The 26,290-nt window shown below is 41.9% G+C and overlaps 1 protein-coding gene across 1 annotated transcript in view; it reads right to left on the bottom strand.

Annotated features, from left to right (window-relative positions):
• MCUB (mitochondrial calcium uniporter dominant negative subunit beta) overlaps positions 1-26,290 on the bottom strand; it is a 93,253-nt gene that overhangs the window by 18,714 nt on the left and 48,249 nt on the right. Inside the window, 2 exon segments of the mRNA XM_025873702.2 lie at positions 1,970-2,140; positions 2,638-2,713. Coding sequence (XP_025729487.2) covers positions 1,970-2,140; positions 2,638-2,713 — 247 coding nt within the window.

The following is a 26,290-nucleotide window of genomic DNA, read 5'->3' as shown; positions in this document are numbered from 1 at the left end:
AGGCAGGTGCTGGCCCAGTGCAGAAGGCCCACGGGCGTTCAGTGCTCCTGGGACTGTTCAGTCTAGTTCAGAGACGAAGCGCTAGGCCGCTGTGGCCACAGGACTAAAACCTTTTCGGATCCTGGCTTTATCAGGAAGAAAGCTCCCCTTCCAGTTAAATCCAAAGTCCTTACCACAACCTACAATAAAGCTTTCCCTGACCTGTCCCTCCCACCCTGCTTCACCCAGCTGCCTGCTTTGCAGCCACAGTGGCTGGGCTCCCACAGCTGGGCCCCTGCCCGGAGAGCCCTCCCATCGACACAGCTCCCCCTTCTCTTCCAGGTCTTCCTAGAACCTGACCTTAGTGAGCATTCCCCGCCCCCCACCAACCCTGCCTCCCAGAGAGCATCTCTTCTCACACCTCCCCCATCACCCCCCATTCTGAAAGCACCTCCTCCCACAGCACACACACTCCCACTCTGCAAGCATCTCCCCCTACACCATGGCCCCCCACAGCACACCCCGACTCTGTGATCATCCCCCCCATGCCACACTCCCCAACACCACACTCCCCACTCTGTGAGCACCTCCCACCACACAACACGCCCCCAACTCCAGAGCATCTCCCCCCACACCACATAAACACCCACTCCGCAAGCGCCTCGCCACCACCACAGCCCCCACTCTGCTTTTTCTCTGTAATATTTATTATCTAACGTACTACATATTTTTTCCACCTTTTTCTTTCTCCTTTCAAAATATAACCTCAAAAAGAGCAGGACTTTTTTTTTTTTTACCTCTATTGTTCTTTGCTCTGCTTCTGGCACCTAGAACAGTGCCTGGAATATGTTAGATGCTCAATGTGTTGAGTAATTCTTTTTTTTTTAATTTAAATTCAATTAATATATAGTGTATTATTAGTTTCAGAGAGAGAGTTCAGTGATTCATCAGTCTTATATCACCCAGTGCTCATTACATCACATGCCCTCCCCAATGTCCGTCACCCAGTTACCCCAGCCCCCCACCCCCTCCCCTCCAGCAACCCTCAGTTTGTTTCCTAGAGCTAAGAGTCGCTTATGGTTTGTCTCCCTCTCTGATTCTGTCTTATTTTTCCCTCCCTTTGCTTATGATCCTCTGTTTTGTTTCTTAAATTCCACATGTGAGTGAGATCATATGATAACTATCTTTCTCTGACTTATTCCACTCAGCATGAGACCCTCTAGTAAACAGATTCTTAATCTCTATTTTTCCAACTTCTGTATCTACCCCTTATTTGGTTCTGAACGTGGACAGGGAAGAAGAATGTTTATTTCCTTTTCAAAACTGAAACAGTAATCACTAATGCTTCAATAAGTGTATTCTAAGCATGTCATACTACAATAAAATAAAATTGCAAATTTGGTCATTTATCTCTATTTGTAGCCTCTATGTTGGGCTAGGGTAAAGAAATTCTTTATTCTACTGTAGGGGCAGTAGGTCCAAGAACCACTTCAGACTATGAGGACATAAAAGCTAGATCCCAAAACTTGAAATGTCTAGTGATTAACCACCTCTACTGGTATTAAAAATATATATATATTCTTCCTGAAAACAATCCATCAAAAAACATACAAGACCACGACTGCTTTATAATAAAGATTAGTGAACTATCTGTGTAATTATTCACTAGCTATTTTAATCATTAAAACTGCATTTTGTTTTCTAATTATTCAAATTGTGCTGAAAATTACATGCTAATGACTGTCATTAAAATTTTCTCAGAAAAAAATTGGGGGTTAAGTTTATGAAATAAGTAACTGAAATTTACATTAAACTTATTCCACTAATTCTTTATTCAATAGAGTTAATTTTTTTATATTACTGATACACAAAAATGGAGGACACAGTAAAGGACATTATATAATGAATTAAAGAATCAACTGTATAGAATAAGAACAAGATAAAGGTTCAGAAAAAGAAAAAAAGACAAATGGAAAATATATATATATACCTGCTGTGAAGATGGCTGCGGTTTTGACACCTTTATCTTCATTCTGTAGGTCCTGAAGGAATGAGCCAACTGTTGATGACATTGGTTTGACCACAAATTGACAGCGCTCTTTTCTGGATGGCAAAGTGAGTGTTATCAAGGGAAGGCCGTGTCTATAATTAACTGTTATTTCTGTCGAGGAAAAAAAAGTAGGAATACAGGAATAGATAAAATTTAGTTTTTAAAAGGCAACTTTAAAATACAAGATTCTATAAAGAATGCTGAAATATGGAATTCATAACCCTCTGAATTCCTGTAATAGTGTCTTCGTTATACTACAAGTTACCTATTCTCTACCATTCTATAACATTTCATTAGGCATGTGTCACGCTTTATTATATTATCTGCTTAGAGTCTTCCCAGGTGAAGAGTTAAGTTCTGGTGGGCAGAAACTGCTTCTAATTCATCTATAACTCATCTGTTGCTGGGGTGGGAGTTTGCCAAAAGACATCAGAGATATTATGGCCGCAGAAAAGGGAGGAAGTGAACTAGGGGTGGGAGGCGGGGGGGGGGGGAGCATGGGGGGGCACAAGAAGAGTCCATTTTGCTCAAAACCCCTACTTATCCTTTTATTTGGAAGAATGGAAATACATTAGCATAGGAATCTAAGAAATGATAAGAAAGCTTACCATCAGGGGGCACCACTGTACTATAAAGATGTGATGGATAGTATTTTGGATTTCCACACAGCTTCACACACAAAACCTGTAAGAAAAATTATTTCTTCTTTTAGAAAAAGTGGGAAAGTTGAAATAAGTGTCTTTACCAGAAGATTTTTCTAAACTTACAAGACAAGCATGATAAACACTTCAGCTTCCCACACATACCCAGATAAGCCCTTAGAGAAGCTCACCAAACCTTTCTGATAGCTTTGTTGTCCCATATGGTAGGCACCAGCCACACGTGACTATTAAAATTAAAATGAACACTAATAATTCAGTTTCTCAGGTGAGCTCCACGTGCCTAGTGGCTACCATATTAGCACAGAAACGGAACATTTCCATCATCACAGAAAGTTCATCAGAAAGCACTGCCGGGCTTAAAACATCTAAAATGGCTACTTGACTATGGGACATGTTTTAGAGTTGTGTTGGTGTTTGGTTGACAGTTGTGCTGGTGCTTAAGGAAGGCCAGATGACATCATGGCACACTAGGGCACAGAGACGCTGTGGTCACTGAAAGAAAGGGCACCGAAAAACTGGGTCATAGGCCTTTGGTCCTCAAAAGAACCTGTACCAGAGGTATCAGTACCATAGTCACAATATCCAGGGGGTTTTTCTTTTTCAGTAGGCTCTATATCCAGCGTAGAGCCAAACGCGGGGCTTGAACTCATGACCCTGATATCAAGACCTCAGCTGAGATCAAGAGTTGAGATGCTTAGCTGACTGAGCCACCCAGGTGCCCCAACATCCAGTGTTTTTTAATGTATCATCTTGCAAAGGGTTATTTGCATTAACAATAAGTTTGCCAAGAATTACGCAATGAAGAATTATTTTTCTGATTTTTAAGATTTTTAAGTAATCTCCACACCCAACATGGGGCTCGAACTCACAACCCCGAGGATAAGAGTTGCATGCTCCACTGAGCCAGCCAGGTGCCCCAAGAATTCTTTTCTAAATTATATTTTTCAAGTTTTCATTTATGCAAGGGTGCACTATTAAAATAAATCAAAGAGTTAAAAATGTGCTCACTGCTGTGAAAAATGAAAACAATGACAATGACTCAAATGATGTTCCATTATGCTCAAAATCAAAACAATGTTATCAATAAGTTAAACAAAACATTCAGATACATATTTCTAGTATTAAGCACAACATGGGCTATTAGTTACAATAAAATATCATGTCACGTTAATTTATTAAGGCTGTTCATTTGAGTTTTATTTCTAAAAATAACTCACTACTAAGATGAAAAGGAAGAAAACCCTATTTCTTAAGATAGACGTAGCTCTCAAAGAATAAAGACACGCAGAAGTTTTCCAAGTTTGGATAATGGACAGTACAATACTGTTTTTTTTTTTTTCCTACCAGTTTTAGTTAAACTACAAGAAACTGAGAAACATGTATCCACTGGAAAACACATGAGAATTCTCTACCAAAATACTTCTTTAAAAATATTTAATGACATAAATGATTCTCTATGTATAAAAGTCAAATATATAAATTTGACTTTCTTTCTCTATGTAAAAAAAGTCGTAGGGTGTAAAAGTTAAAGCCCTCCCCTTCACTTCTGCACCACCCCACAACCTCCCCCAGAGACAGTCACTGTTAGTGGTGACAAAGACTCTCTCCTTAACTAAACTTTACTCTGGCTCCTCGCAGCCAGACTGAGCCCCATCCTTCGGCGTGTCCTCTAGGAGCCCCTTTTAGCCAGAATCCAGTCAGGTTAGCCAGAATCCTCCACCCTCGACATCCAGTCAAATTCCTCATTCTCCACCATCCCCCACATACAGGTATTACCTGATAATCCTGGTCTGCCTCCAGCAAGAATCCTGGTAGGTCAGTTTAGCAAACAATTACCCTACCCTCCCCCACCCCCACCCCACCCTGCTCTTTGATATAAATCCCCATTTTTCCTTGTTGTATTTGGAGTTCAGCCCTCTCTCTCTCCCCACTGCAAAACCCCACTGTCATAGTTCCCCTGAATAAAGTCTACCTTTATGAATGCCCCGAATCATTTTTTAACAGTGGTTTGGTATGTCTCCTTCCAGGCTTTTTTCTCTATATCACCACTTTTACAGACTAGCTAAATTCTATGGTAGAGTCTATATAAAGCTAGGCGGCTTATGAGTCAGGTTCCTAGATGGCAATGGTAATTCCCGATCGGAAAGTATTTATTATTTAAGGTGCTGATGAAATTTCTGGTCTACTACTGAGGAATTCATTTTAGAGGCAACCACCTGACAACTAGGAAATTCTGAAAGGTAGAGTAGCCAGAGAAAACGATCCAAGCTGTCTCAAACATTTGCATGCCTCTAAGAATCACCTAAATACTACAATACCATCTAGTGTTAAGTAGATAGGGCTTGCTAAAAACACGGATTCCTGGACTCCACGCTGAGATTTTTGATCTAGTAGGTCTGAGGTAGGATGTGAGAATCTGCATTTTTAATAAGCCCCAGGGTTATTACTGAAGTTTACAGGTGTGAGGATCAGACTCTGAGTAGCTGGCCTCTAGAGGACCCTCCATGACCTTCAGGGCACTATGCTAAATTTCTGCACAGAACCATTTGGATTCATGATACTCATGAAAGCCCCTTCTTTATTTACTTCTGCCTAACAAATCCTGTCATTCCCTCAAGGTCTAGCTCAAAGGCCATTTCCTCTTCAAGTCTCCCTGCAAGGTCATGATGGTCACAGTAGAAAGAACACAGGCTTTGCAAGCAGAACAAGTTGGAATCCCAGCTTCAAGATATACCAGCTCGCTTGATCTTTGACAGGCCGACTGTTCAGGAAGATAGGGGTTGAGAGAACGAGGAGGAGACAGCTATATTGGATGACAAAAGGGAAAACATCATTAACACAGGAGAGGTCTGTTTCAGCTTCAAAGTAAAAGGGAGGCAGGTGTTAGGAGAAAGAAGATGTGTAACAAGCATGTGTTGGGGCCAATTAACAAGACCAGACTGCTTCTAAAGTTCTGCCATATTTCCGATTAAATATCCTTCTTATTGTTAATAAAATCAAGATGCAGGGTTTTTAATTTTTTTAAAGATTTTATTTTTATTTATTTGCGAGAGAGAGTACAAGACAGGGAGAGAGGCAGAGGGAGAGGGAGAAGCAGACTCCCCGTTGAGCTGGGAGCCAGACATGGGGCCCGATCCCACTACCCTGAGATCATGACCTGCGTGGTAGGCAGACGCTTAACGGACTAAGCCACCCAGGCTTTCCAAGATGCAGTTTCCATTCAAGATGGTGTTGTAAATTCACACTTAAGGGACCCCTCTCTGCTCCATTAAAAAACAACATATGTATCTCCTTGTACCAAAAGCAAGAGAGAGACACAATGTGATAAGCAAGGTTCAAGTGGAAAGTCGGCTAGGTTCTGGGTCCTGCAGAAAAAAATGTTTCAATAGAAAAATATACATTGTCTATATATAGCACACTTTTTCAAGTTAACACATTCTAGCCCTTTTCACTGGTTTGAAGCCAGTCTGCAACCATCTAAACTGTAGGTAATGGATAGGTATGTAAATTTTGCTCAATCTGGTAGTGATCCAACTGACTCACAGACACACCCCCAACCAGTTTTATCTCTAACTGCAATTCATCTTAACATTCTTTTCTCCATATAAATGTGTACAATTTTCATTTCTCCTTTTGGCTGGATATAACATCTGCCTGGCTTCTTTACATTGTAAGAGTAAAATAAATTCTTTAATATTAGGTGTTTTTATAACTCTATGACAGTCATATTTTTACCTCTTTTTCTGAAAATAAGAAGTAACTGAGAGTTTGACCCTTTTAGCCTTCCACTGATGTGATGACTTGATCTGTGATATCTCCAATATCACTGCAATATTCCAGGACAGGGACCCTCAGGTGGCAATTTAAGAACCGGGGATTCTGGGCTCTGGCCACAGGATCCCAGTTGAAAGCAACAGAAAATTACTAGCCAGAAGCTGGTGAGTACAGAATGAAAGATAAACTTTTAGAGTCTCTAATCCGAAATTCTAATATATGAGAAATTAAATACTAAGAAGGAACCAACAAATTTTGAAGATTATTTCCATTTAGGGGAAAATAAAAATAAGAGTCATTCAAAACTGACTTTAATATAAATTATACTTAGGGTCTTCAAAGAGATAAAAGGGAGAATTATCTTCTAGAAAATCAACAAAAAACTGTCAGAAAACAAGTAGAAACAAAAAACTACGACCAACTAATTAGGATATCCGGAAATAGAAAAAAAAAATCTATGTATGTGTCAGAAAGCCAGCTTAATGGATTAGATAAATCTAGACCGGATAAAGTCAATAGAAAAGAAAACTAATGAACTAGGCAATATTTCACCCAGGTATGACACAAAAAGATACAGAAACCTTGAAGAGGAATTAATTCTCACACATTAGTGGCAAGAATATAAAATGGTACAACCATTCTGGAAAACTTCTGGCAGTTTCTTATAAAGTTAAACACACACTTCCCATGTGACCCAAAGATTTCACTCCTAGCTGTTCACCCTAGAGAAATGAAAGCTTTACCTTCACACAACTTGTACAAATGCTATTTCCTTTTCACCCACAAGTGTGCATGCTCCCTGGGAGCAGGGAGGGAGCTGGTCTGGTTCACTGCTGTATCCCCAGCACGTGACACACAATATAGGGGCTCAATAAACATATGTTAAATAAATGTAGGAGTATCTTCGAGGTGCTAAGGGAACATAAATATAAACCTAGAACATTATCTCAGGAATACTACTGAAATGAAGGAAGAGTTTTCAGATATACAGAGATCACAGTTTTCTTCCCATATATCTTTGTTAAAGAACTTTTTCAGGAAGCGGGGAATTAAACCCAGATGGAAGCAGAATGCAAGAGAACACCGTTAGGGGCTGAATTGTGTTGTGTCTTCCCTCTAACCCATAGATTCATGTTGAAGTCCTAATCTCCAGGACCTCAGAATGTGAATATATTTTGAGGAGGTAATTAAGTCAAAATGAGGACATGGGTGTGGGCCCTAATCCACCATGACTGGTGTCCTTCTAAGAACAGGCTGTCTGGGCACAGACGCGCGCGCACAGAGGAAAGACCGGCAGAGGACATAGTGAGAAGATGACCATTCAGCAGCCAAGGGGAGAGACCTCAGAAGAAACCCAACTTGCCAACACCTTTACCTCAGACTTCTGCCTTCCAGAATTGGAAGAAAACAAAGCTGTTGTTTAAGCCACTAGATCTGAGGTACTTTGTCATGGAAGCCCCAGGAAACAGATACAAACACCAAAGCTATAAAATACGGTGGTAAATAAACTATTCATTTTAAGCAGTTTAAAACCACTTTTTGGTGTTAAAATTGAGTGGAAAATTCTAAACAAGAGTTGGCATGTTACACTGAGTGGATTCTTAGAACATGCGAAGATCCTTGTCATGTTCAGGAGGAGGGCAAAGACAACGAAAAACTTAAGACTTTGTTAGAAAATTTGTAATTACGTGTGTATGTTAAACACTTAAAGGAAACCACTCCATGTAGGTTTCTAAAGTGGTAGAAAAAAAAAAATTTTCAAGGAAAGTAGAAAAAAGCAAAAAGCTCTTTAAAAACTAGAACACTAGGGGAGCCTGGGTGGCTCAGTCGTTAAGCGTCTGCCTTCGGCTCAGGTCATGATCCCGGGGTCCTGGGATCGAGCCCCGCATCGGGCTCCCTGCTCCACGGGAAGCCTGCTTCTCCTCTCCCACTCCTCCTGCTTGTATTCCCTCTCTCGTTGTGTCTCTCTCTGTCAAATAAATAAATAAAATCTTTTAAAAAATAAATAAATAAAAACTAGAAAACTAAAAAACCTAAAATAAGTGTAAAAAAAAAGTCACTGTGGCAACTTGAGAAATATGGAAAACAAGCATCTACAATCCCACCAACCCCTGACTTCATTTATGCCAGCCTTTCTTCAGAGATATATGCTCTTGTAATCATAGTCCACTGAGAACGGATCATTAATGTTTTATAAGCATTTACCTACCTCAAAAACTTTTTATAAACAAAATAATTTTAAATGCCCCATAACCACTTATCCTACAGATGTACCAGAATTTACTATTTACCTATTGTTGGACATTTCCATTTTATACACCATTTCTGTACATTTTTCCTCATCGGAAAATAATGCATGCTCATTTTAGAAAATCTACACATCACAGACTCACAGAAAGAAAAGTCATCAATAAAGCCATCACCTAGAATTACCACAGTTAACACTGATGTATACCTTCCAGGTTATTTTCTATGTATTATATTCAATTTTTCACCATTACAGGTAAACTGATTCTAAACATCTTTGCACGTAAATCTTTCTTTGCATTTTTTTTCTTCAGAGTAGATTGCAGGATGATTAGATCATAAAGCAGTATGATAATGTATTATCAAGCTTCTTGTTGGGCATATTTTCTTTGCTTCATATTGTTTATTCAGTACAACCCCAGATTAATAGTAGTCTGAACCCAAACAAGCAAATCTTCATAAAGCTCAGAATCAAACAGTAACAGACATATCTGGGCATCCCTGGAGGAACCAGCTTCCTGCTGGAGGCTCACCAGATGTCCTCACTGGGACAGCCCACTGGTACCTCAACCTCAATACCTCTTGAACTGAGCTTCCTCGTTCCTCCATAGACCTGATCCTCTTATTTTAATGAACTCACACCACTAACAACCAGTCGTTAGAACTAGAGCCCCAACAGCTATCCTCAACAACCAATATTCCATAAAATCAACTGGTAGACCAGTAGTTACAACTGAACTACCACTAAGGCATGCTATGCTGGTTCTAATTCACACGGAGCCCCCAAATCCAACCTTCTCCCTCCATCTCCACCTCTGCCGCCCTCGTTCAGGTCCTTGTCATCTTGCCTAGATCACTGCAACGGCCTCCTAACTGGCTTCTCCCACCAATCCATTCCACAGTAAGATCTATTCCAATCTTCTGAAATCATATAAAGTCAAACTATTTCTAGATTTAAAAACCTCTCTTTGCTCTCCATTGGAAAGAGAAACAATTTCAAAGAAAATTTTCAAAGAAAACTTGCCATGAGCTGATTCCTGTCTACTTCTCTGGTCTCACCTTACCATCACTAGCACCGCCCACCTCCCAACCCCGGATTTCAGACTTGGGAAGCACTGCAGTTTCCAGACTAGCGCACACTGTTGCACGCTTCCTCGCCCTTTGCACTCCTTCCCATCCCATAAAAACTATTCCCATTGCCATAAAAAACACAGAACTCTATTCTTACTATCACTTCCTTGCCTACCGCAATCAAGTGACCTCCCTCTTCAAAGGCCAAGCCGTCCCCAGCTGCTCTTCATCTTCTACATCTCAAAATCTTAACTCCATCTCCTATCACTACTTCTCACAACACAGATTCAGTAGGCAGATATGATCTGCTATGTCTCATCTTTAACAAGGTCCAAACCCTCCATTAACCACATATCCCTCTAGCTACTGCCCCATTCATAGGCTCTCCTTAGCCAAAACTTTCAGTTTATCTATGCTGGCTCATCCTCAACTCCTATTCACTCTTTAACATACTACCATCAGGCTTCTTTCTATCCAGCCCCTCAACTTTCTAGCCGGACCTCTCCCAAGTTCCAGACTAGGACATCCAAATGGGGGGACTGACATGTCCCCTTACATAATCATATACATCTGAGACTGGATTTATCCAGAACAAAACTCTTGATTTACCGCCTGAAACTTCCTTCCTCTGGTTTCATCTTCCCCCTGCAGTAACTGATCCACCATCTCCCTAGCTGCTCAAGTCAAACCCGGGAGTCATTCTTGATGCCATCAATTCCATCAACCCATCCATTCTCCCTGCGTAGTTTATCCACTTCTCTCCATTTTTATTGTTAATACTCTGGTCCAGGCCACCATGATCTACTGTAATAGTTTCCAAACTTGTTTACTTGCTTCCACCCTTGCTCTCCTCCATGCTACCCTCCTCAAAGCAGCAAAAGCGATGATCTTAAAATGCGAACACAATCACCCCACTCTTCCGCGTAAGATTTTTCAATGAATTCCCTTTACGCTTCAACAAAACAAAAGCTTATCATGGCCAATTAGATGCTGCTTGTCTCACCAACCTTGTCTCATTCCCTTTCTTCCTTGCTTGGGTTCCTCTGATCCTACTGGTTACCTCTCAATTCCTAGAACGTAACAAGTTTCTCAGATCTCAGGCCTATAGCACGTGCTGTTCTCCATCTCAAATGTTCTTCTCACCCTCTTTGTATAGCTAGATGTTTTATATGCAATCTTATTTAATCTTTCTAGCAACTGTATGAGGCACATACTATCACTTCCCATCCTTTTTTTCCCATTCAAATGTATTTATCACTTAATTTATCAAGAAAAGAAGCTTAGCATTGATGTAATAAGAAGTAACTAGAAAGCTAGAGTTGGTAAACAAGAGACTCTGGGGCTAATCCAGCATGCCCCTCCCCCAGTTTTCAAAAATCAACTTTATATTTCAGATCAATTTTAGAACAGCAAAACTGAGCAAAGTACAGAGTGTTCTCATCTACGCTCATCTCTTTCTGCCCCTATCCCACCCGCTCCTCCAATATCAACATCCAGCACCAGAGTGGTACATTTGTTCCAATGTGTGAGCCTATATTCATACATCATTTTCGCCCAAAGTCCATAGTTGACATTAGGGTTCTTTCTTGGTGGTACAGTCTATGAGTTTTAGCACCTGCACGAGGACTTGTGCCCACCACCACAGCATGACACGGAACAGTTTCACTGCCCTGAAAATCCTCTGTGCTCTGCCTCCCTCTCACCCCTGCAGCCCCTGGCAACCACTGACCCTTTCACGGTCTCCACAGTTTCATCTTGCCCAGAATGTCATACAGTCAGAATCGTACAGAATGTAGCCTTTTCAGATTGGTTTCTTTCACTTAGTATGCATTTAAGGGGGTTCCATGTCTCTTCATGGCTTGATAGCTTCTTTTTTAAGTTTTTTTTTTAAGATTTTATTTTTTTTGATAGAGAGAGAGAGAGACAGCAAGAGAGGGAACACAAGCAGGGGGAGTGGGAGAGGGAGAAGCAGGCTTCCCATGGAGCAGGGAGCCCAACATGGGGTTCAATCCCAGGACCCTGGGATCATGACCCGAGCCGAAGGCAGAAGCGTAACGACTGAGCCACCCAGGCGTCACTCTTTTTTAAGTTTTTTATTGAAAATATGATATACAGCACTGTTTAAATTTCAGGCATACATGTTGATCTGATACATTTATGACTGCCATGTCATCAGGTAGCACCTCTTTGACATCGCATAATTATCATTTCTTTTTCAGGGTGGGAATAATTAAGATCTTGTCTCTCAGCAAGTTTGATGATGATAATATTGTCTACATTGCTCGTTTCATTTTAGTGCTGAATGATATTCCATTGTCTCAATGTACCACAACTTATCCACTAATTTACTGAAGGGTATCTTGGATGCTTCTCAATTTTGGCAATTATCAATAAAGCTGCTGTAAACAGCTGTGTGCCGGTTGTTTCCCATATCTTAATTATTAGAATACTGGAACACAAGGAGATTAAGTAATCTGTCTAAAGTCAGTTAATAAGTGAGCAGAGTGTAGCACTTGGGAGCCCCCATTCTTTAAACTGCTTCACTGTCCTGTCAGTACAGTCCCTCTGTGGGAAACAGGATGTGGAACCGCACCCAGCTCAGGATCATACACTGTGCCAGCACCTGTGCGGAGTAGTGAGCTCTGTTTCCAGACCAAGTATAAGGAAGGGGACCTTGGAAGGCAGAAACAGTAGCTGTTAAAACTAGCTCTACACTTGATCCGAAGGTGCACGTGCACCCCAATGTTTATAGCAGCAGTGTCCACAATAGCCAAACTATGGAAAGAACCAAGATGTCCATCAACAGATGAATGGATAAAGAAGAAGTGGTATATATATATACAATGGAATATTATGCAGCCATCAAAAAAACAAAATCTTGCCATTTGCAACGACATGGATGGAACTAGAGGGTATTATGCTAAGCAAAATAAGTCAATCAGAGAAAGACAAGTATCAAATGATCTCACTGATGAGGAATTTGAGAAACAAGGCAGAGGATCATAGGGGAAGGGAGGAAATAAATGAAACAAGATGAAACCAGAGAGGGAGACAAAGCATAAGAGACTCTTAATCTCAGGAAACAAACTGGGAGGGTTGCTGGAGTGGTGGGGGTGGGAGGGACGGGGTGGCTGGGTGATGGACACCGGGGAGGGCGTATGCTATGGTGAGCGCTGTGAACTGTGTAAGACTGATGAATCACAGACCTGTACCCCTGAAACAAGTAATACATTATATGTTAAAAAAAAAAAAAAGTAGGAAGGGAAAAATGAAGGGGGGTGGTAATCGGAGGGGGAGACGAACCATGAGAGACTATGGACTCTAAGAAACAACCTGAGGGTTCTAGAGGGGGGTGGGTGGGGGGATGGGTTAGCCCGGTGATGGGTATTAAAGAGGGCACATATTACATGGAGCATTGGTTGTTATATGCAAACAATGAATCATGGAACACTACATCAAAAACTAATGATGTAATGTATGGGGACTAACATAACATCATAAAATTAAATTAAAAAAAAAACTAGCTGTACACTAGTGAAACCTATGTTTAAAAAAAAAAAGTTTCATGGGACAAGTGGTCTGAACAAGAGGAAAAAGTATTAGGTACTTCTATTACAAACAAATCTTAAGAAACCGCATTCATACCGTGATGGTGAAACCAATTTTTTAATTGTAAATAATAGGTTCTTAAGTCAATATACTCTAATGTTTCAACAGATCAACATGCTCGGTAACAAACAAATTAGTCTAGTATCATCTGTATGAGTTGTAGTCCTTTGTTATTTGCTCTCAAAAGCACTTCCTTGTTGAAGTGAAGAGAGGAAAAAAGGAGTGAATGAGGAAAGGAAGGAAGAATGAAGATACACATACATACATATACAAACACACACATACACAAATTTTAGGGATCCTGCTGAGGTCAGTCCAGACAATGGCTTAAATGCCAAGGGCTCAGAAGGGATATAAACATGGTCTTGCTGAGATACTACCCTCAACATGTGGAAGTTACTGCTGGTTACCAGCCAATTGCTGTATGCATTACTTCTGTTTCTGTTCTGTTTCAGTCATGTTATAAACTACTCTTCCTGTACTATCCAGATCAAAAAGAAAAATTTATTTTAACACTGATGATTCATGTAGTACCTGAGAGAAACTGAAGCATTAGTTAAGATAACTGCCCAGTGTGCGCTACAAAGTGCAATTTTTGTTAGGCAGATTTAAAATGTAATCTTAGAGACAAATCAGAAGACTCATAAAAATGAGCTAGTATGTAGTTGATTTTGGGGGTGGAGGAGGAGTAGGTACAAAGAAGCAAAAACAAATCATGAAAGCTCCAGGGCTTAGGGTGAGGTTTTACAAAAAATCATGATGAAACACAAATGGACCCAAGGACAAGCTTCAAAGCAAAACAGTTATCCAACCAAGGAGTTTACTTACCTGCTTCACACATTCCACACAAGAACTCCACATTAGGTGGTACATAAAACTGGGTTTGAAATATTAAGTTTTGGGGTACCTGGCTGGCTCAGTCAGTGGAGCATGCAACTCTTGATCTCAGGGTCATGAGTTCAAGCCCCACACTGGGTGTAGAGCTTACATTAAAAACAACAAAAACCAACAATAAAATATTGAGTTTTATTAATTTTTTATTCTTGTACTTTACTCATTTCCTTGTGCAATATTTCTTCTGCATTCTTATTCCTTCTCTGTTAAATTTTGCTCAGTACAGCTCTGAGTAATGTTTTCAAAGAGATCTTTTGTATGAGAAGTAAAATCCTCAGTCTAGGATGTTAATAAATTTGGAAATTTCTGTCCTTTTCACTGTTGAGTTTAATCTGTTTACATTTATTATCTCAGATAAATATTGATATCTGGGGGTGCCTGGGTGGCTGAGTCAGTCAAGCGTCTGCTTTCGGCTCAGATCATGATCCAGGGTCCTGGGATCAAGCCTGCATCAGAGCCCCGGGCTCCCTGCTCGGACTCCCTGCTCAGCAGGGAGTCTGCTTCTCCCTCCCCTTGCCCCTGACTTGTGCTCTCTCTCTTTCGCTCTCTCTCTCTCTCTCAAATAAATAAAATCTTAAAAAAAAAATAAAAAAGAAAGAAATAAAACATCTTCTGTAAATTTGAGATTTTCTTTGGTCTTTCCGCTTCTGGGTTCTGCAGTTTCACCACGGTTGTGTCAGGTACAAATGTGATTTTGTTTTTCCTGCTTGGGACTCATAATGCTTCTTCAATCTAAGGATTCCTTCTGAAAAGGGCACTCATGGAGGGGGAGAGGAGTGGCGCTAATGTGGGGAGTCGGACTTGGAGTGTGGCTGGAGGGCATCCCTGCACAGGGGCAGCCAGCATGGGGGTAAAGCAGCCTAAGCATAGTGGAAGGGGGATTAGTGTGGGGTGGCAGGACCCGAATGGAATGAAGAAGGAACCTGCATGTAGGGTAGGCTCAAAACAAGCTGTTAGAGCCCAAATCAGGTGGGGAAGGCATCTATGTAGGGGAAGGAGTGGTGGCAGAGACGAGAGGCTGTCACATACAGGGAAACTGATCAAATAAGCAAATATACCAAGATTAATGGAAGTCAGATTTATCCTGTCAAAAAAAGGAGCCACAATATGTAAAGGAGAAAACTAGAATGAATGCTGTAGTATTGGAATGAAATTGGAAGTACTGGTAGGAGTTCATGGTTTTTAATATGTAAAACTATAAATAAAACCAACAAGATAAATATAAACATTTTAAAAGATTCAAATGTTTAATGTATATGTGTTTATATATTTAAATTTCATATATTTATATTTTTTATACTTATATGGGTGTATCTTCTCTTTCTGTAGGGGCTGTGAGCAGTAACACTCCCAATAATGAGCATAGTATCTAACATCTAGATCTTGGCTTATAAATACCATTCTTATCTAAAGGGAACCAGGATTCCTTAGAGAAATGGCTAATTCCAGGGCTGGGACACAGAAAGGACAAAATGAGCCGGAGGCATCTTGCTGTACTAAATAGCAAGAAGGTTCTCAATGAATAATGGGACACATATCAAAAAGATGCAGAAGTCAGCCTGAAGGGAGTTCTCAATGGTCAAATCTAGAACAATTTGAGCATTAAGATAATGATAGTAACAGATTATAATCCATTGAAGGAAACAGAAAACCATGAGTCCATTTTGATATAATTAAGTAAATGAAAAAAATTAAAGGCTGATAAGGAACAAGATACTCATACATAGTTTTAATATGCCTCCACACAAAAGCATTAATTCCAAGGGGAAAATAGTAAGTTCAAAATAGTAAGTTCAATAGTAAGTCTTTCAGGCACCACCTTAATCAAGCGATCAAAGTCACCAGTATCAGTAATGGGCCCAAACTGAAATCATGCCCTGAGAGAGACTACATGCAACAGGTGTGAAAGTGCTAACAAAGATGTGAATCAAATCACAAGAAACACCAGTCAAACCCAAACAGAGACATTGTACAAAATAACTGTAATCTTCAAAAGAGTAAAAATCGTGGCAAGTCAAAGAATGTTAGTTTCAGACTGAAGGAGACATGACAGATTCAATGGTGAGTCTCAACTTTTTCCAATAAAGGACATTAATGGGAAAATTGGCAATATTTGAATGGGGTCTACAAATTGGATGGTGGTAATGTACCAATGTTAATTTCCTGATTTGGATGGTCATTTTGTGGTTTAGTTAGAGAATGTCTTTGTATTTGAGGGGGCATGGCATCACATCAACGACTTATCCTCAGATGGTTTTTGTTTCTTAACTTTCTTCCCACTGCATTTAGCTTGTTCCAAAATAACACAATGCTAAAAACAACAGGTTAGACAAACACTGAAATTATCATTTCCAGAGAGAAGTAACCTATTAACAAGTGGTCAAACATCAAATAAACTTTTCTTTTATGCACTAAAAAAGTAAAAATACTATGGCTACCTGGGGAATTGAATTTTTTTTTAAAGAAAAAAATAAGGGGTGGGGGGAAAAACAAGCACAGAAACTCATGTACCCTTTACAAGTTCTTATTTAGAAACTATAAGGATACCGGCATTCTCCTGACATGACTGTCAGGTATGAAAGAGAAACTATCATACTTAGCCTATGACAACCCTTTTTCAGGAGGCATTTTATTAAAAGACCATTCTAAAAATCTTACACAAACCCACCACACATGCACAGCCAAAACATTTCAAGACTGCCTAACCCAAACTCACTTCTTCTTCCAATTTACATCCCACCTGTGGCCCATCTGGAGACTTCGAGCAGTTACTAGTCCTGTCAGAGGGTTCATATTTTTGGGACAGGGTCAGTTTTTTTCTAAAATAAACTTACCTATCTAGTCTAATTCGAGTAATATTGCTTTTCTTGGATGTTAACAAATGATAAATTACTTTCGGTATTAAAATCTAGTAGAGAGTACCTCAATAACTCTGTAACAAGCCATTTATTTAAAAATGACACATCGGAGGGAAAAAAACGAACACATCCGGGAGACTGAACAAAAAGTTGAATTTTCTTTTAGTTCATTGTTTTCATCCCTTTCAAGTAAGAACAGCAGTCTTTTGTGATCCAACCTTACATTCTGGCATTAAGAAAATGTCAAGTGTCAAGAAGTAGAAAGTACGGTGTAAACAGAAGTCTAGCCCAGCGGAGAAGAGAAAAGCAGTGGTAGCGTGACTGCAAAAAGAACGAACTACTCGACATGGAGTGAAGAAGAGCTCCTGAGGTTTCATGGGCAGCAGCAGGAACTAGCATAATGGGCACAATGAATATAAATCAGAGGGTAGCAGTTTAAATTTCTTAGTTGAAAGGCAACAGTGACACATGGAAATGGAAAAATAAATAAAAACAGAGTGCTTCTAAATAGAAGCCTTTTTAGGACAACTTTAAATTATCCTGCTACAAAAGCACTCTGTGTGACACCAGTCCCAGTATGGGGCTGTCAGCAATAACATGGTGCTACGGTTGGCCCTTCCCACATCCACAAGTGAGGACTCCGTTATTATTGCCCTTTCCAGGGATTGCGCAGTTGTATTCCACAGGTATCATTAGGTCATGTAATTGACTTTAAAAGGATTTGAGTGAGACACATACTGGAAATCGGATGAGGTAAAGCAACAGAGTTGATTCTGAACAACACCTGGCTGTCTGAAGCCATCCAACTGCCACCATTAAAGACATTCAAGGGGCACTTGGGTGGCTCAGTCATTAAGTGTCTGCCTTCGGCTCAGGTCATGATCCCAGGGTCCTGGGATCGAGCCCCGCATCAGGCTCCCTGCTCACTGGGAAGCCTGCTTCTCCCTCTCCCACTCCCCCTGCTCGTGTTCCCTCTCTCGCTGTCTCTGTCAAATAAATAAAATCTTAAAAAAATAAATAAATAAAGACATTCAAAGTAATGTGGCCCAAGGTCTGAAAACAACTCCAAAAATGCAGTCATAACATTTTGTAAAGTCAATGCAAGTATTTTCTATTTTCCCAAACTAAAGGTAATATTTGGATACGTATGGTCTAATGTGTAAATATATACATTAGAATAACCATACTGTATATAGACACACACACACTGATTGAAGTCAGTACACACGTTTATAGTCACAACTTCTACATACTGCAGAAGCACCTAAAGATCTCTGCATGGCCTGTTTCCTCCTGGGAAACAGATGGGCACCGTATAAAGGAAACACATCCGGATTTCTTTAGCAAGCAGTAATTCCAAGCTATTACACATTCTGTGGTGGTAAATGTGGAAACAAATGCTCTCCCGAGTAACCTAAGCTAGGCGGCAGAACTCTTTTCACTGGAGATCTGAAAGCACAAAAAACCTGACAGACGAGACTGCAGGATGTAATGCCTGACAATATTAAGTCATTCAGTCAATTCAACCAATATTTGCTGAGCACCTCCTAAGTGCTGACTGACGGAACCTTGCAACCTGCTACCACCCTTCCCTGCTTCCTCACTGTTGGCGTGCAAGAAGTCTTTCTGCGTCCTCCTAAGGCTAACACATGTCCCGGAGCTGGGATCCCAGCCGTTCCCACTACCACCAGAGAGACCACACTTGTCAGAATACTTTCTGTCCCAGATCTTTCCCATCAGCGGGTTAGCATGCTCCAGTCTCTGCTACTTTCTGATGGCCTTCCCTCAAACTCCACCCCCTTGTGCCCTCCTTGCTAAGTGACTTGAGAGGCCTGGCCACAGCTGTTATCCCTACTACCCGTAGCTTTCATTCATCTGTACATGTTACATGCCACCATTTCACTGAAATTCCTCTCAGAAGGCCACTGACTTCCTTATCCCTCCGTAAGGTAAAAACTTTTTAGCCACCGACTTCGCAGAAGCAGTCACCACTTTTGACTGCTGTCTTTCAAGGATCCTTTCTTGGCTTCCATGACACCACATTCCCTTGGCCCTCTGATCACACCTTCTCAGTCTCCTTGAGAGATTCTTCTGGTCATCCTAAAATTGCTGGTGTTTTCCAGAGTTCCACCATGAACCACCCACTCTCATCTCACTCTCTGAATTCTCTTTGGGCACGCTCACCTAGTCACATGGTTTTAACTACATTACTCTGCTGATCACTCAAAGCTGTACCTCCAACTCAGAGCCTCTCCTTGTGCATCTCATTTGCAAATACTATGTTGAAACCTTTTAGGAGATCCACACAATTCACACAATCTCTCATTTTCTAGAAACTGCCTCTACTTCTGCTAGAGCCTATCAGTGGTGGGCTTTCCCAAACCATGTCTGTATTACGTGACCCCCGAACCCCCCCCAACCCCCCACACAAGTCCCCTCGTCGTAACTAACCAGACATCTGCTCCAAGTTGGGCCAATCAGGCTCCCATCCTAGGAATGTGATTGTGTGTTCAAACTGGAATTCTTGTACACTGCTGTTGACAATGTAAACTACCACTTTGAAAACTGGCAGTATTTCCAAATACCAACATACCTAATGACCCAGCAATTCCATTCTTGGGTATAAATCAAGAGAAATAACTACATATGTGCCCAAAAGACAAAAGTACATTCATAGAAGCACTCTTTATAAGCAAAACCTGAAAACTACACAAATCATCAGTGCAACAAACAGGTATATTCATCAGAAGGAATATTACAACAACGCAACAAGTCTCACAAACATATTAAGCAAAAAGTACAAAAACGTGTATGCTCTAAGATTCCATTTATATAAATTCCAACAATAGGCACAAGTAATCTATGGCACTGGAGAGGCAGGATGATGGTTATACTTCCAGGTTTAGGCAGAGACTAAAAGAGAGCACAAGGGGCTTCTAGGGTCTGGTAATATTCTGTTTCTCGCTCATAGGTATGTTCACGTTGTGAAAAGTCATTAAGCTTATGGACAACGTACTTCCTATATGAATATTCTTAAGTTTCTCAGCTAAATCTGAACTGGACTCTTGAACTGCGATTTCAATTCTCCTTTGTGAGAATTCCTTCCAATAACGCTTAGGACAGGAATAATCCCGTGAGAGTAAGTATGATAGTGGAGAGAACAAATGAAGTGTAACAGAGCCCGAGATAAAAATAAGAAGGAAAACTTTACATGGGAAGTGCCTTTCAGGTAAGAACATACCTGAGCCAATTACTTACTTTTTTTTGCTCCTAATCTAAGCCAATTACTATCAAGAATTATGTCAAAGGAGGGGCGCCTATGTGGCTCAGTGGGTTAAGCGTCTGCTTTCGGCTCAGGTCGTGATCTCAGGGTCCTGGAATGGAGCCCTGCATCGGACTCTCTGCTCAGCGGGGAGCCTGCTTCTCCCTCTTCCTCTGCCCCTCCCCACTGCTCTCGTGCTCATTCTCTCTCTCCCAGATAAATAAATTCTTTAAAAAAAGAAAAAAAGAATTATCTCAAAGGAATGGAATCGAACCCCAGAGGTAGAGCCAGATGGTACTAACAAAGCTGTCTTCCTGGCTTTGATGCCTGGGTGTCTAAGATGATAGAGGGCTGAAAGCCACATAGGGTAGCACAGTTGGTAACTCTCCTCCAGTCCAGCAAACCAACACATCAAGTACTTATAAATTTATTCCTCTGCAGGCATACTTAAGGACTCATGTTTAATAAGTTTCTTTTAAAAATTCCTTATAAAAAATTCCTTATAAAACATTAGGTCCTGTTCTAATAAATGCAAAACAAAAGACTTTAACTGAAAGCCAGGATGATTTAAATTTTATTTTAACAGGGCGCCTGGGTGGCTCAGTTGGTTAAGCGCCTGCCTTCGGCTCAGGTCATGACCCCAGGGTCCTGGGATCGAGTTCCGTGTCGGGGGTCCGGGCTCTGCGGGGAGCCTGCTTCTCCCTCTGCCTCTCTTCCCACTTGTTCTCTCAATCTCTCTCTCTCTCTCAAATAAATAAAATCTTAAAAAGAAGTTTTATTTTAACAGATATTTCTCCACTTGTTATTTCTAATGTTATAAACTTATAATATTTCATTTTAGACTCTTTCCTAAAATACAATGTATTCCTATCTCTTCAGTGTCCTTATATCTCCTTCTAACCTTACACCTTTCTGCCTACATCATAGTCTCATAGTCATTCTTTGGGAGGACCAGCCACAGGGCCTGACGTTCACTGAGCCACCACACCCTGACTCCTACCAAAATAGTGCTAACACAGAGACTGGAAATGACAGGACTGACAAGAAGACTCAAACAGGTAAAATACACAAACCAACTAAAAAAAAATCATCACTACTCATTCCCCTCCGAAAACAGTATATGGCAGAACACACCTTATGGCAAGATGCCCTTTTAGGTCCACTGACATCCGGTAGTATTTTTTTTTAGGACAAAGAGAAAACAAAAAGGAAACTGCCATTAAGATCTAATTAACATAGGAAAGATTATTTTGTTTAAAGGTGGTTCACTGAAACCATAACATGCAAACCAGTGACAACTAATCTCACACATAATGGCAGCGTGAAGATGACTGAGGACCACGGGAGGGACCACTGGAGGAACAGAAGACGGTCTGTGCCCTCAAGAAGCCAGCCCTCTGGCTGTGTAGAAAATACAACCTCAGAAGGAAAAAAGTAGGTAATTGTCACCAAGAGGCATGGGGCAGATCCCATGTGCAAACTGTCCAGAAGAGGAAAAGAATTCATCGAATACCCTGGCCGCCTGCTGGACCTTGAAGATGTGTGGGAGCATAAAGGAAGAAAAGAGGGGGGAAGGTGTCTGGGTAGAAGGTCAGCAGAGCCAAAAGACAGGAAGCAGGCCTTCACAAAGAAGGAATGCAGAACAGAGAACAGATGGGGCTTTATGCGGGAAAGATGAAATAAGGGATTTAAGAAAGTATAACTGAGTTTAATTTTGATCTGTCGTAGGTCAAACAGCATAGTTTTTCATAACAGAACCTCACTATTTTCAGTGTAGTAAAAGCTCAGTAGATTTTAGATTTCTTTCATTTTCAATGTAGCAAGATTCAGCTACAGCCACCCAGCCGCGCTGCTCCCCAATTCCTGCCCCAGAGAAATCATGAAGGTTAATAAACTAGTATGGTTTTAAGTCCCTAAGCTCGGGGGTGATTTGTTATGCAAAAATCTATCATAAGTCTAAAATTCAGATGTCTGTTTTCCTTAACACTTCTCTAGTCTTGAAACGTGAGACCCTTCTTTACTCATCCTCTAAACCAAGGGGTCAAGAAACTACAGCCCATGAGCTAAATTTTTTTTTTTTTTTTTTTTTACATTTGCAAAAGGTTGATTTAAAAAAGAAGAAGAAGAGGGGCGCCTGGGTGGCTCGCTCATTAAGCATCTGCCTTCGGCTCAGGTCCTGATCCCAGGGTCCTGGGATCGAGCCCCGCATCGGGCTCCCTGCTCATCGGGAAGTCTGTTTCTCCCTCTCCCACTCCCCCTGCTTGTGTTCCCTCTCTCGCTGTGTCTCTCTCTGTCAAATAAATAAATAAAATCTTTAAAAAAGAAAAAAAGAACAACAATATGAACAAGACACCATAGGTAGCCCAAAAAGTCTAAAATATTTACTATCTGGCCCTTTACCAAAAAAGTGTGCTGACCTCCCTCTACACAGATACCCAGACTGGAGGGAGGTACTGTACTCAGTTGCAGTCCGTGGCTCCTAGCAGTCTGCAAAAACATGTCTAACTTGAAGAAGAGTGGAGGACTCGCGAGAGGCTTCCCCCCCCCGCCACCCCGAAGAGGGTGCAGCTGCGGGCAGCTCAGATGCTTGCAGGAGAGCTGCCGCCTGGGCCAGGCTGAGGAAGGGCAGCCCCCTGCTACGGGTGTAAGCTGGGCGGGAGGCCAGGTCTCCCTGTGGGAAGAATTGAGCCGAAGGATACAGCTGGCGCTACCTCAGAAACAGCCAGCAAGTGGGCAGAAGGCCTGCGAGAGTTGCTGAGCTTGGTGTGGGAGGACCACGGGGTTCTGGCACCGAAGGAAGAAGAGCCAGAACTGGGAAGGCAGTGATGCCTGTGGCTATCACCTCGCCGTGTGACACCGCTGACCAGTCCCTCTTCTCACAGAGGCTAACCCTGCACCAGCTGCCAAAGGAGATGTTTCCAGGGGCCAACTCCAATATCCCAAAGCAAAGAAGGGTGGAGTGGGAGCGGAGAGAGAAGGGATTAATCACTAGCACCATATTCCTTTTATTCCCCTCCACTTTGTCCTGCATTTTTTTAAAGGAAAGACATATAAGCCTGCGTTGTGTCTCAAGTGTTAATGACAATATTTACCACTATATTTAGTAAACATGCCACAGGCACTCGGTTTCATTCTATTATGTAACTTGTGTTCTGAGGAAAAAAGACCTACAGTGAGCTGAAAGAGTCTCACATTCCCTTTTTCTTTTATTTTTTAAAGATTTACTTATTTTAAAGAGTGAACACAAGCAGGAGGGGCAGAGGGAGAGAGAGAGAGAATCTCAGACTCCCCGCTGAGCAAAGACCCCCCCCCAAAACGGGGCTCCACCTCACGACCCTAAGATCACGACCTGAGCCGAAACCAAGGGTCGGGACACTTAACCGGCTGCGCCACCCAGGTGCCCCACATTCCTACCTCATTATCCAGTGCTGGGGGAGAAAAGTCAACAAGGGAAGTATGAGTGTTGAAAAACAAAGCCCTGAGACCCAAAGCAGAAGAGACTGCGTAATGCTCACAGACCAGAAATGTGTCACGCATCATCAAAAGCCACAAATCAAGTGCCACGCTGTGTGGAGTGTGGTGTTCGACTCCACACCACACAGAACCATGCGGACTGGCGTGTACCGGCCGGGTGACTGGGCAGCAATCTCACGACTGGCTTCCTCTGGAAGGCCATCCTCTGCCACCAATCATCCCAGCGTGGTCCCATCTGTAAGGCCACTGGCCTGCACCCGGAGATGGACTATTTCGGCAGAAAAGACGAAGAGGAGAGCAAAGTATTACATAATGCAAAGGAGCTCGATATGCCCTGAACCCCGTGCGGTGGGGAAGCGCGGGAGCTCTTCCAGTAAGTCCCACGGTGTGACGAGAGAGTCCAGGGAGTGCAGTTTATACAATTCAGGGGAAACACGGGGCCCTCTGTGTAGCTGAAAATTATATCCACTGCCTGAAAATAACCCTTAAGAACATCTTGAAAGGATTCTTTTTTTAATCTGGTAAAAGACAAAAGCAGCTATGTTCTCCAAATCCGATTTCTAGTAAACAAGACGTCTAGCCTAGAGAAAAAGCTCTAACTTAAGCTCTTAAAGGTTCTCAAGAGCACAGACTGAATTTTAATCTGGGAGATCAAGAAGGAAACCGGATTTAGTTTTCCCTGGGACCCCACCAACCAGGACCCACAAATAATTGTTCTTCAGCAGTAAGTCCCAAACAGCTGCTCCGAGTACTTCAGCCTTTGCCGGCTCTATGGCCCTGCCCTACATGCCAGTTCTCCTAGACTCTACCCCTGGTGTTGTAGCCAAGAAGCCAATCAAGGGTGCAAAGGTCAGAGACAGAGCGCCAGAGTTCAAGTCCTGATTCCCCCGGCAGGATCCTGGCCCAGGCTCTTAACCTATCTGCAAGCTCACTTTCTTCTCCTCCTCCCTCAAGAAAACTCCAGTTTAGCAGAAAGGCAGAAACTCTTTTCTCTGCCCTACCAGCTTCCCCATGAGTAAACAGAGTCACCATCCACTCAGCTGCTCCAGGCAAAACCAAGGAACCCTTCATTCCCCGTTCCTTTCAGAAACACAATCCCTCACCAGGTGTCTTCGGCTCTACTTCCAAAACGAACCCCAAGTTAATCAAATTCTATTTCCACTGTGGCCACCCTCCTGCAAGCCGCCAGCATCCCTCCCTACGTACTTCCGCTACCCCCTAACCTGTTTCCCGGCTTCCACTCCTGCCTTCTCCCACCTATTCTCCCAACAATAACCTCAGTGACCCTCTAAAAGCATAAATCAGGTCCTGCTACTCCCTCGCTCAAACCCCAGGAGCCCACCATTGTGCTTGGAATGAAATTTAAATTCCATCCCGGTCCAGCCTCTGCCCATTTCCTGACTTCACTCTCTCTTTCTCTTCTCTTCACCCTGTCCTCTCTAGGCACACTGGCCTCCTCTCTGTTTCAGAAACACATCCGTTCCATTCCTGCTCGGGGACTTGGCACTTGCCACTTCCTCCGCCTGGAATACCCTTCCGTCGAGTCTGTGCACCGCTGACTCCAGGCCACTCAGCTCTTGCTCCAATGTTACCTCCTCAAACAGGCCTTCCCCATCAGCCCCGCCAGTACTGTTCCTGCCCCATGACTCCCGTCCCTTACCCCTGCTTTAACTTCCTCCTCCTCCTTAGCTCAGTCTGCAGTTAAATCAGGCTCACTTCTTCGCTACCCTCTCCCCACTAACGTCGCAAGACAGCAGCGATCTTGATGCGTATGTTCTGTCGCCAAGGCGCCAGAGTTTGGGGTAACGTGTTCCAAACCCCAACAAAAGCTATTCATTTCCTAAGTTACTTAATGGATTCAAGGAGGCAAAGCTTAGACTCTTTAATTCCCCCCAAATCAGGCATATCACCTTGTACTCAATCACGGAGGTGAATTTAATTCTTCCTCAATACCTTTACACTGTTATTCTAAATATTTCAATGAAAAATTAAACTTCTTTTGTCATTTCTTTCAAAATGCTTCCAGATACATGCCAGTAAATACTGGCCATCTAGTGGTCTCAGAAAACGAAGAATTATGATTTATTTGAGGATAAACTTGTTACCTTTTGAAGAAATTTTTTACATCTCAAAAAACTAAATTTAGAGATAATGGTCAGGAAAGCTGTGGTACATCTTGAGCTATGTTAATTTTATTAGAAATTAAAAAACAAAACTAACTTCCCTGGCAAAAGAGCATAATGGAATCATTCATCCATTACTTTTGTTTTTTAAGATTTTATTTATTTATTTGAGAGAGAGAGTGAGCACAAGTTGGGGGGAGGGAAAAGCAGACTCTCCGCTGAGCAGGGAGCCTGACCCAGGGCTCGATCCCAGGACCCTGGATCACGACCCAAGCGGAAGGCAGATG

Source organism: Callorhinus ursinus, unplaced genomic scaffold (assembly GCF_003265705.2).
Source record: "Callorhinus ursinus isolate GAN/ISIS: 27379988/994484 unplaced genomic scaffold, GSC_fseal_2.0 scaffold4, whole genome shotgun sequence".
Classification (NCBI taxonomy): domain Eukaryota; kingdom Metazoa; phylum Chordata; class Mammalia; order Carnivora; family Otariidae; genus Callorhinus; species Callorhinus ursinus.
The sequence above is the reverse complement of the archived record's forward strand: the minus strand, read 5'-3'. Positions and strand labels throughout refer to the sequence as shown.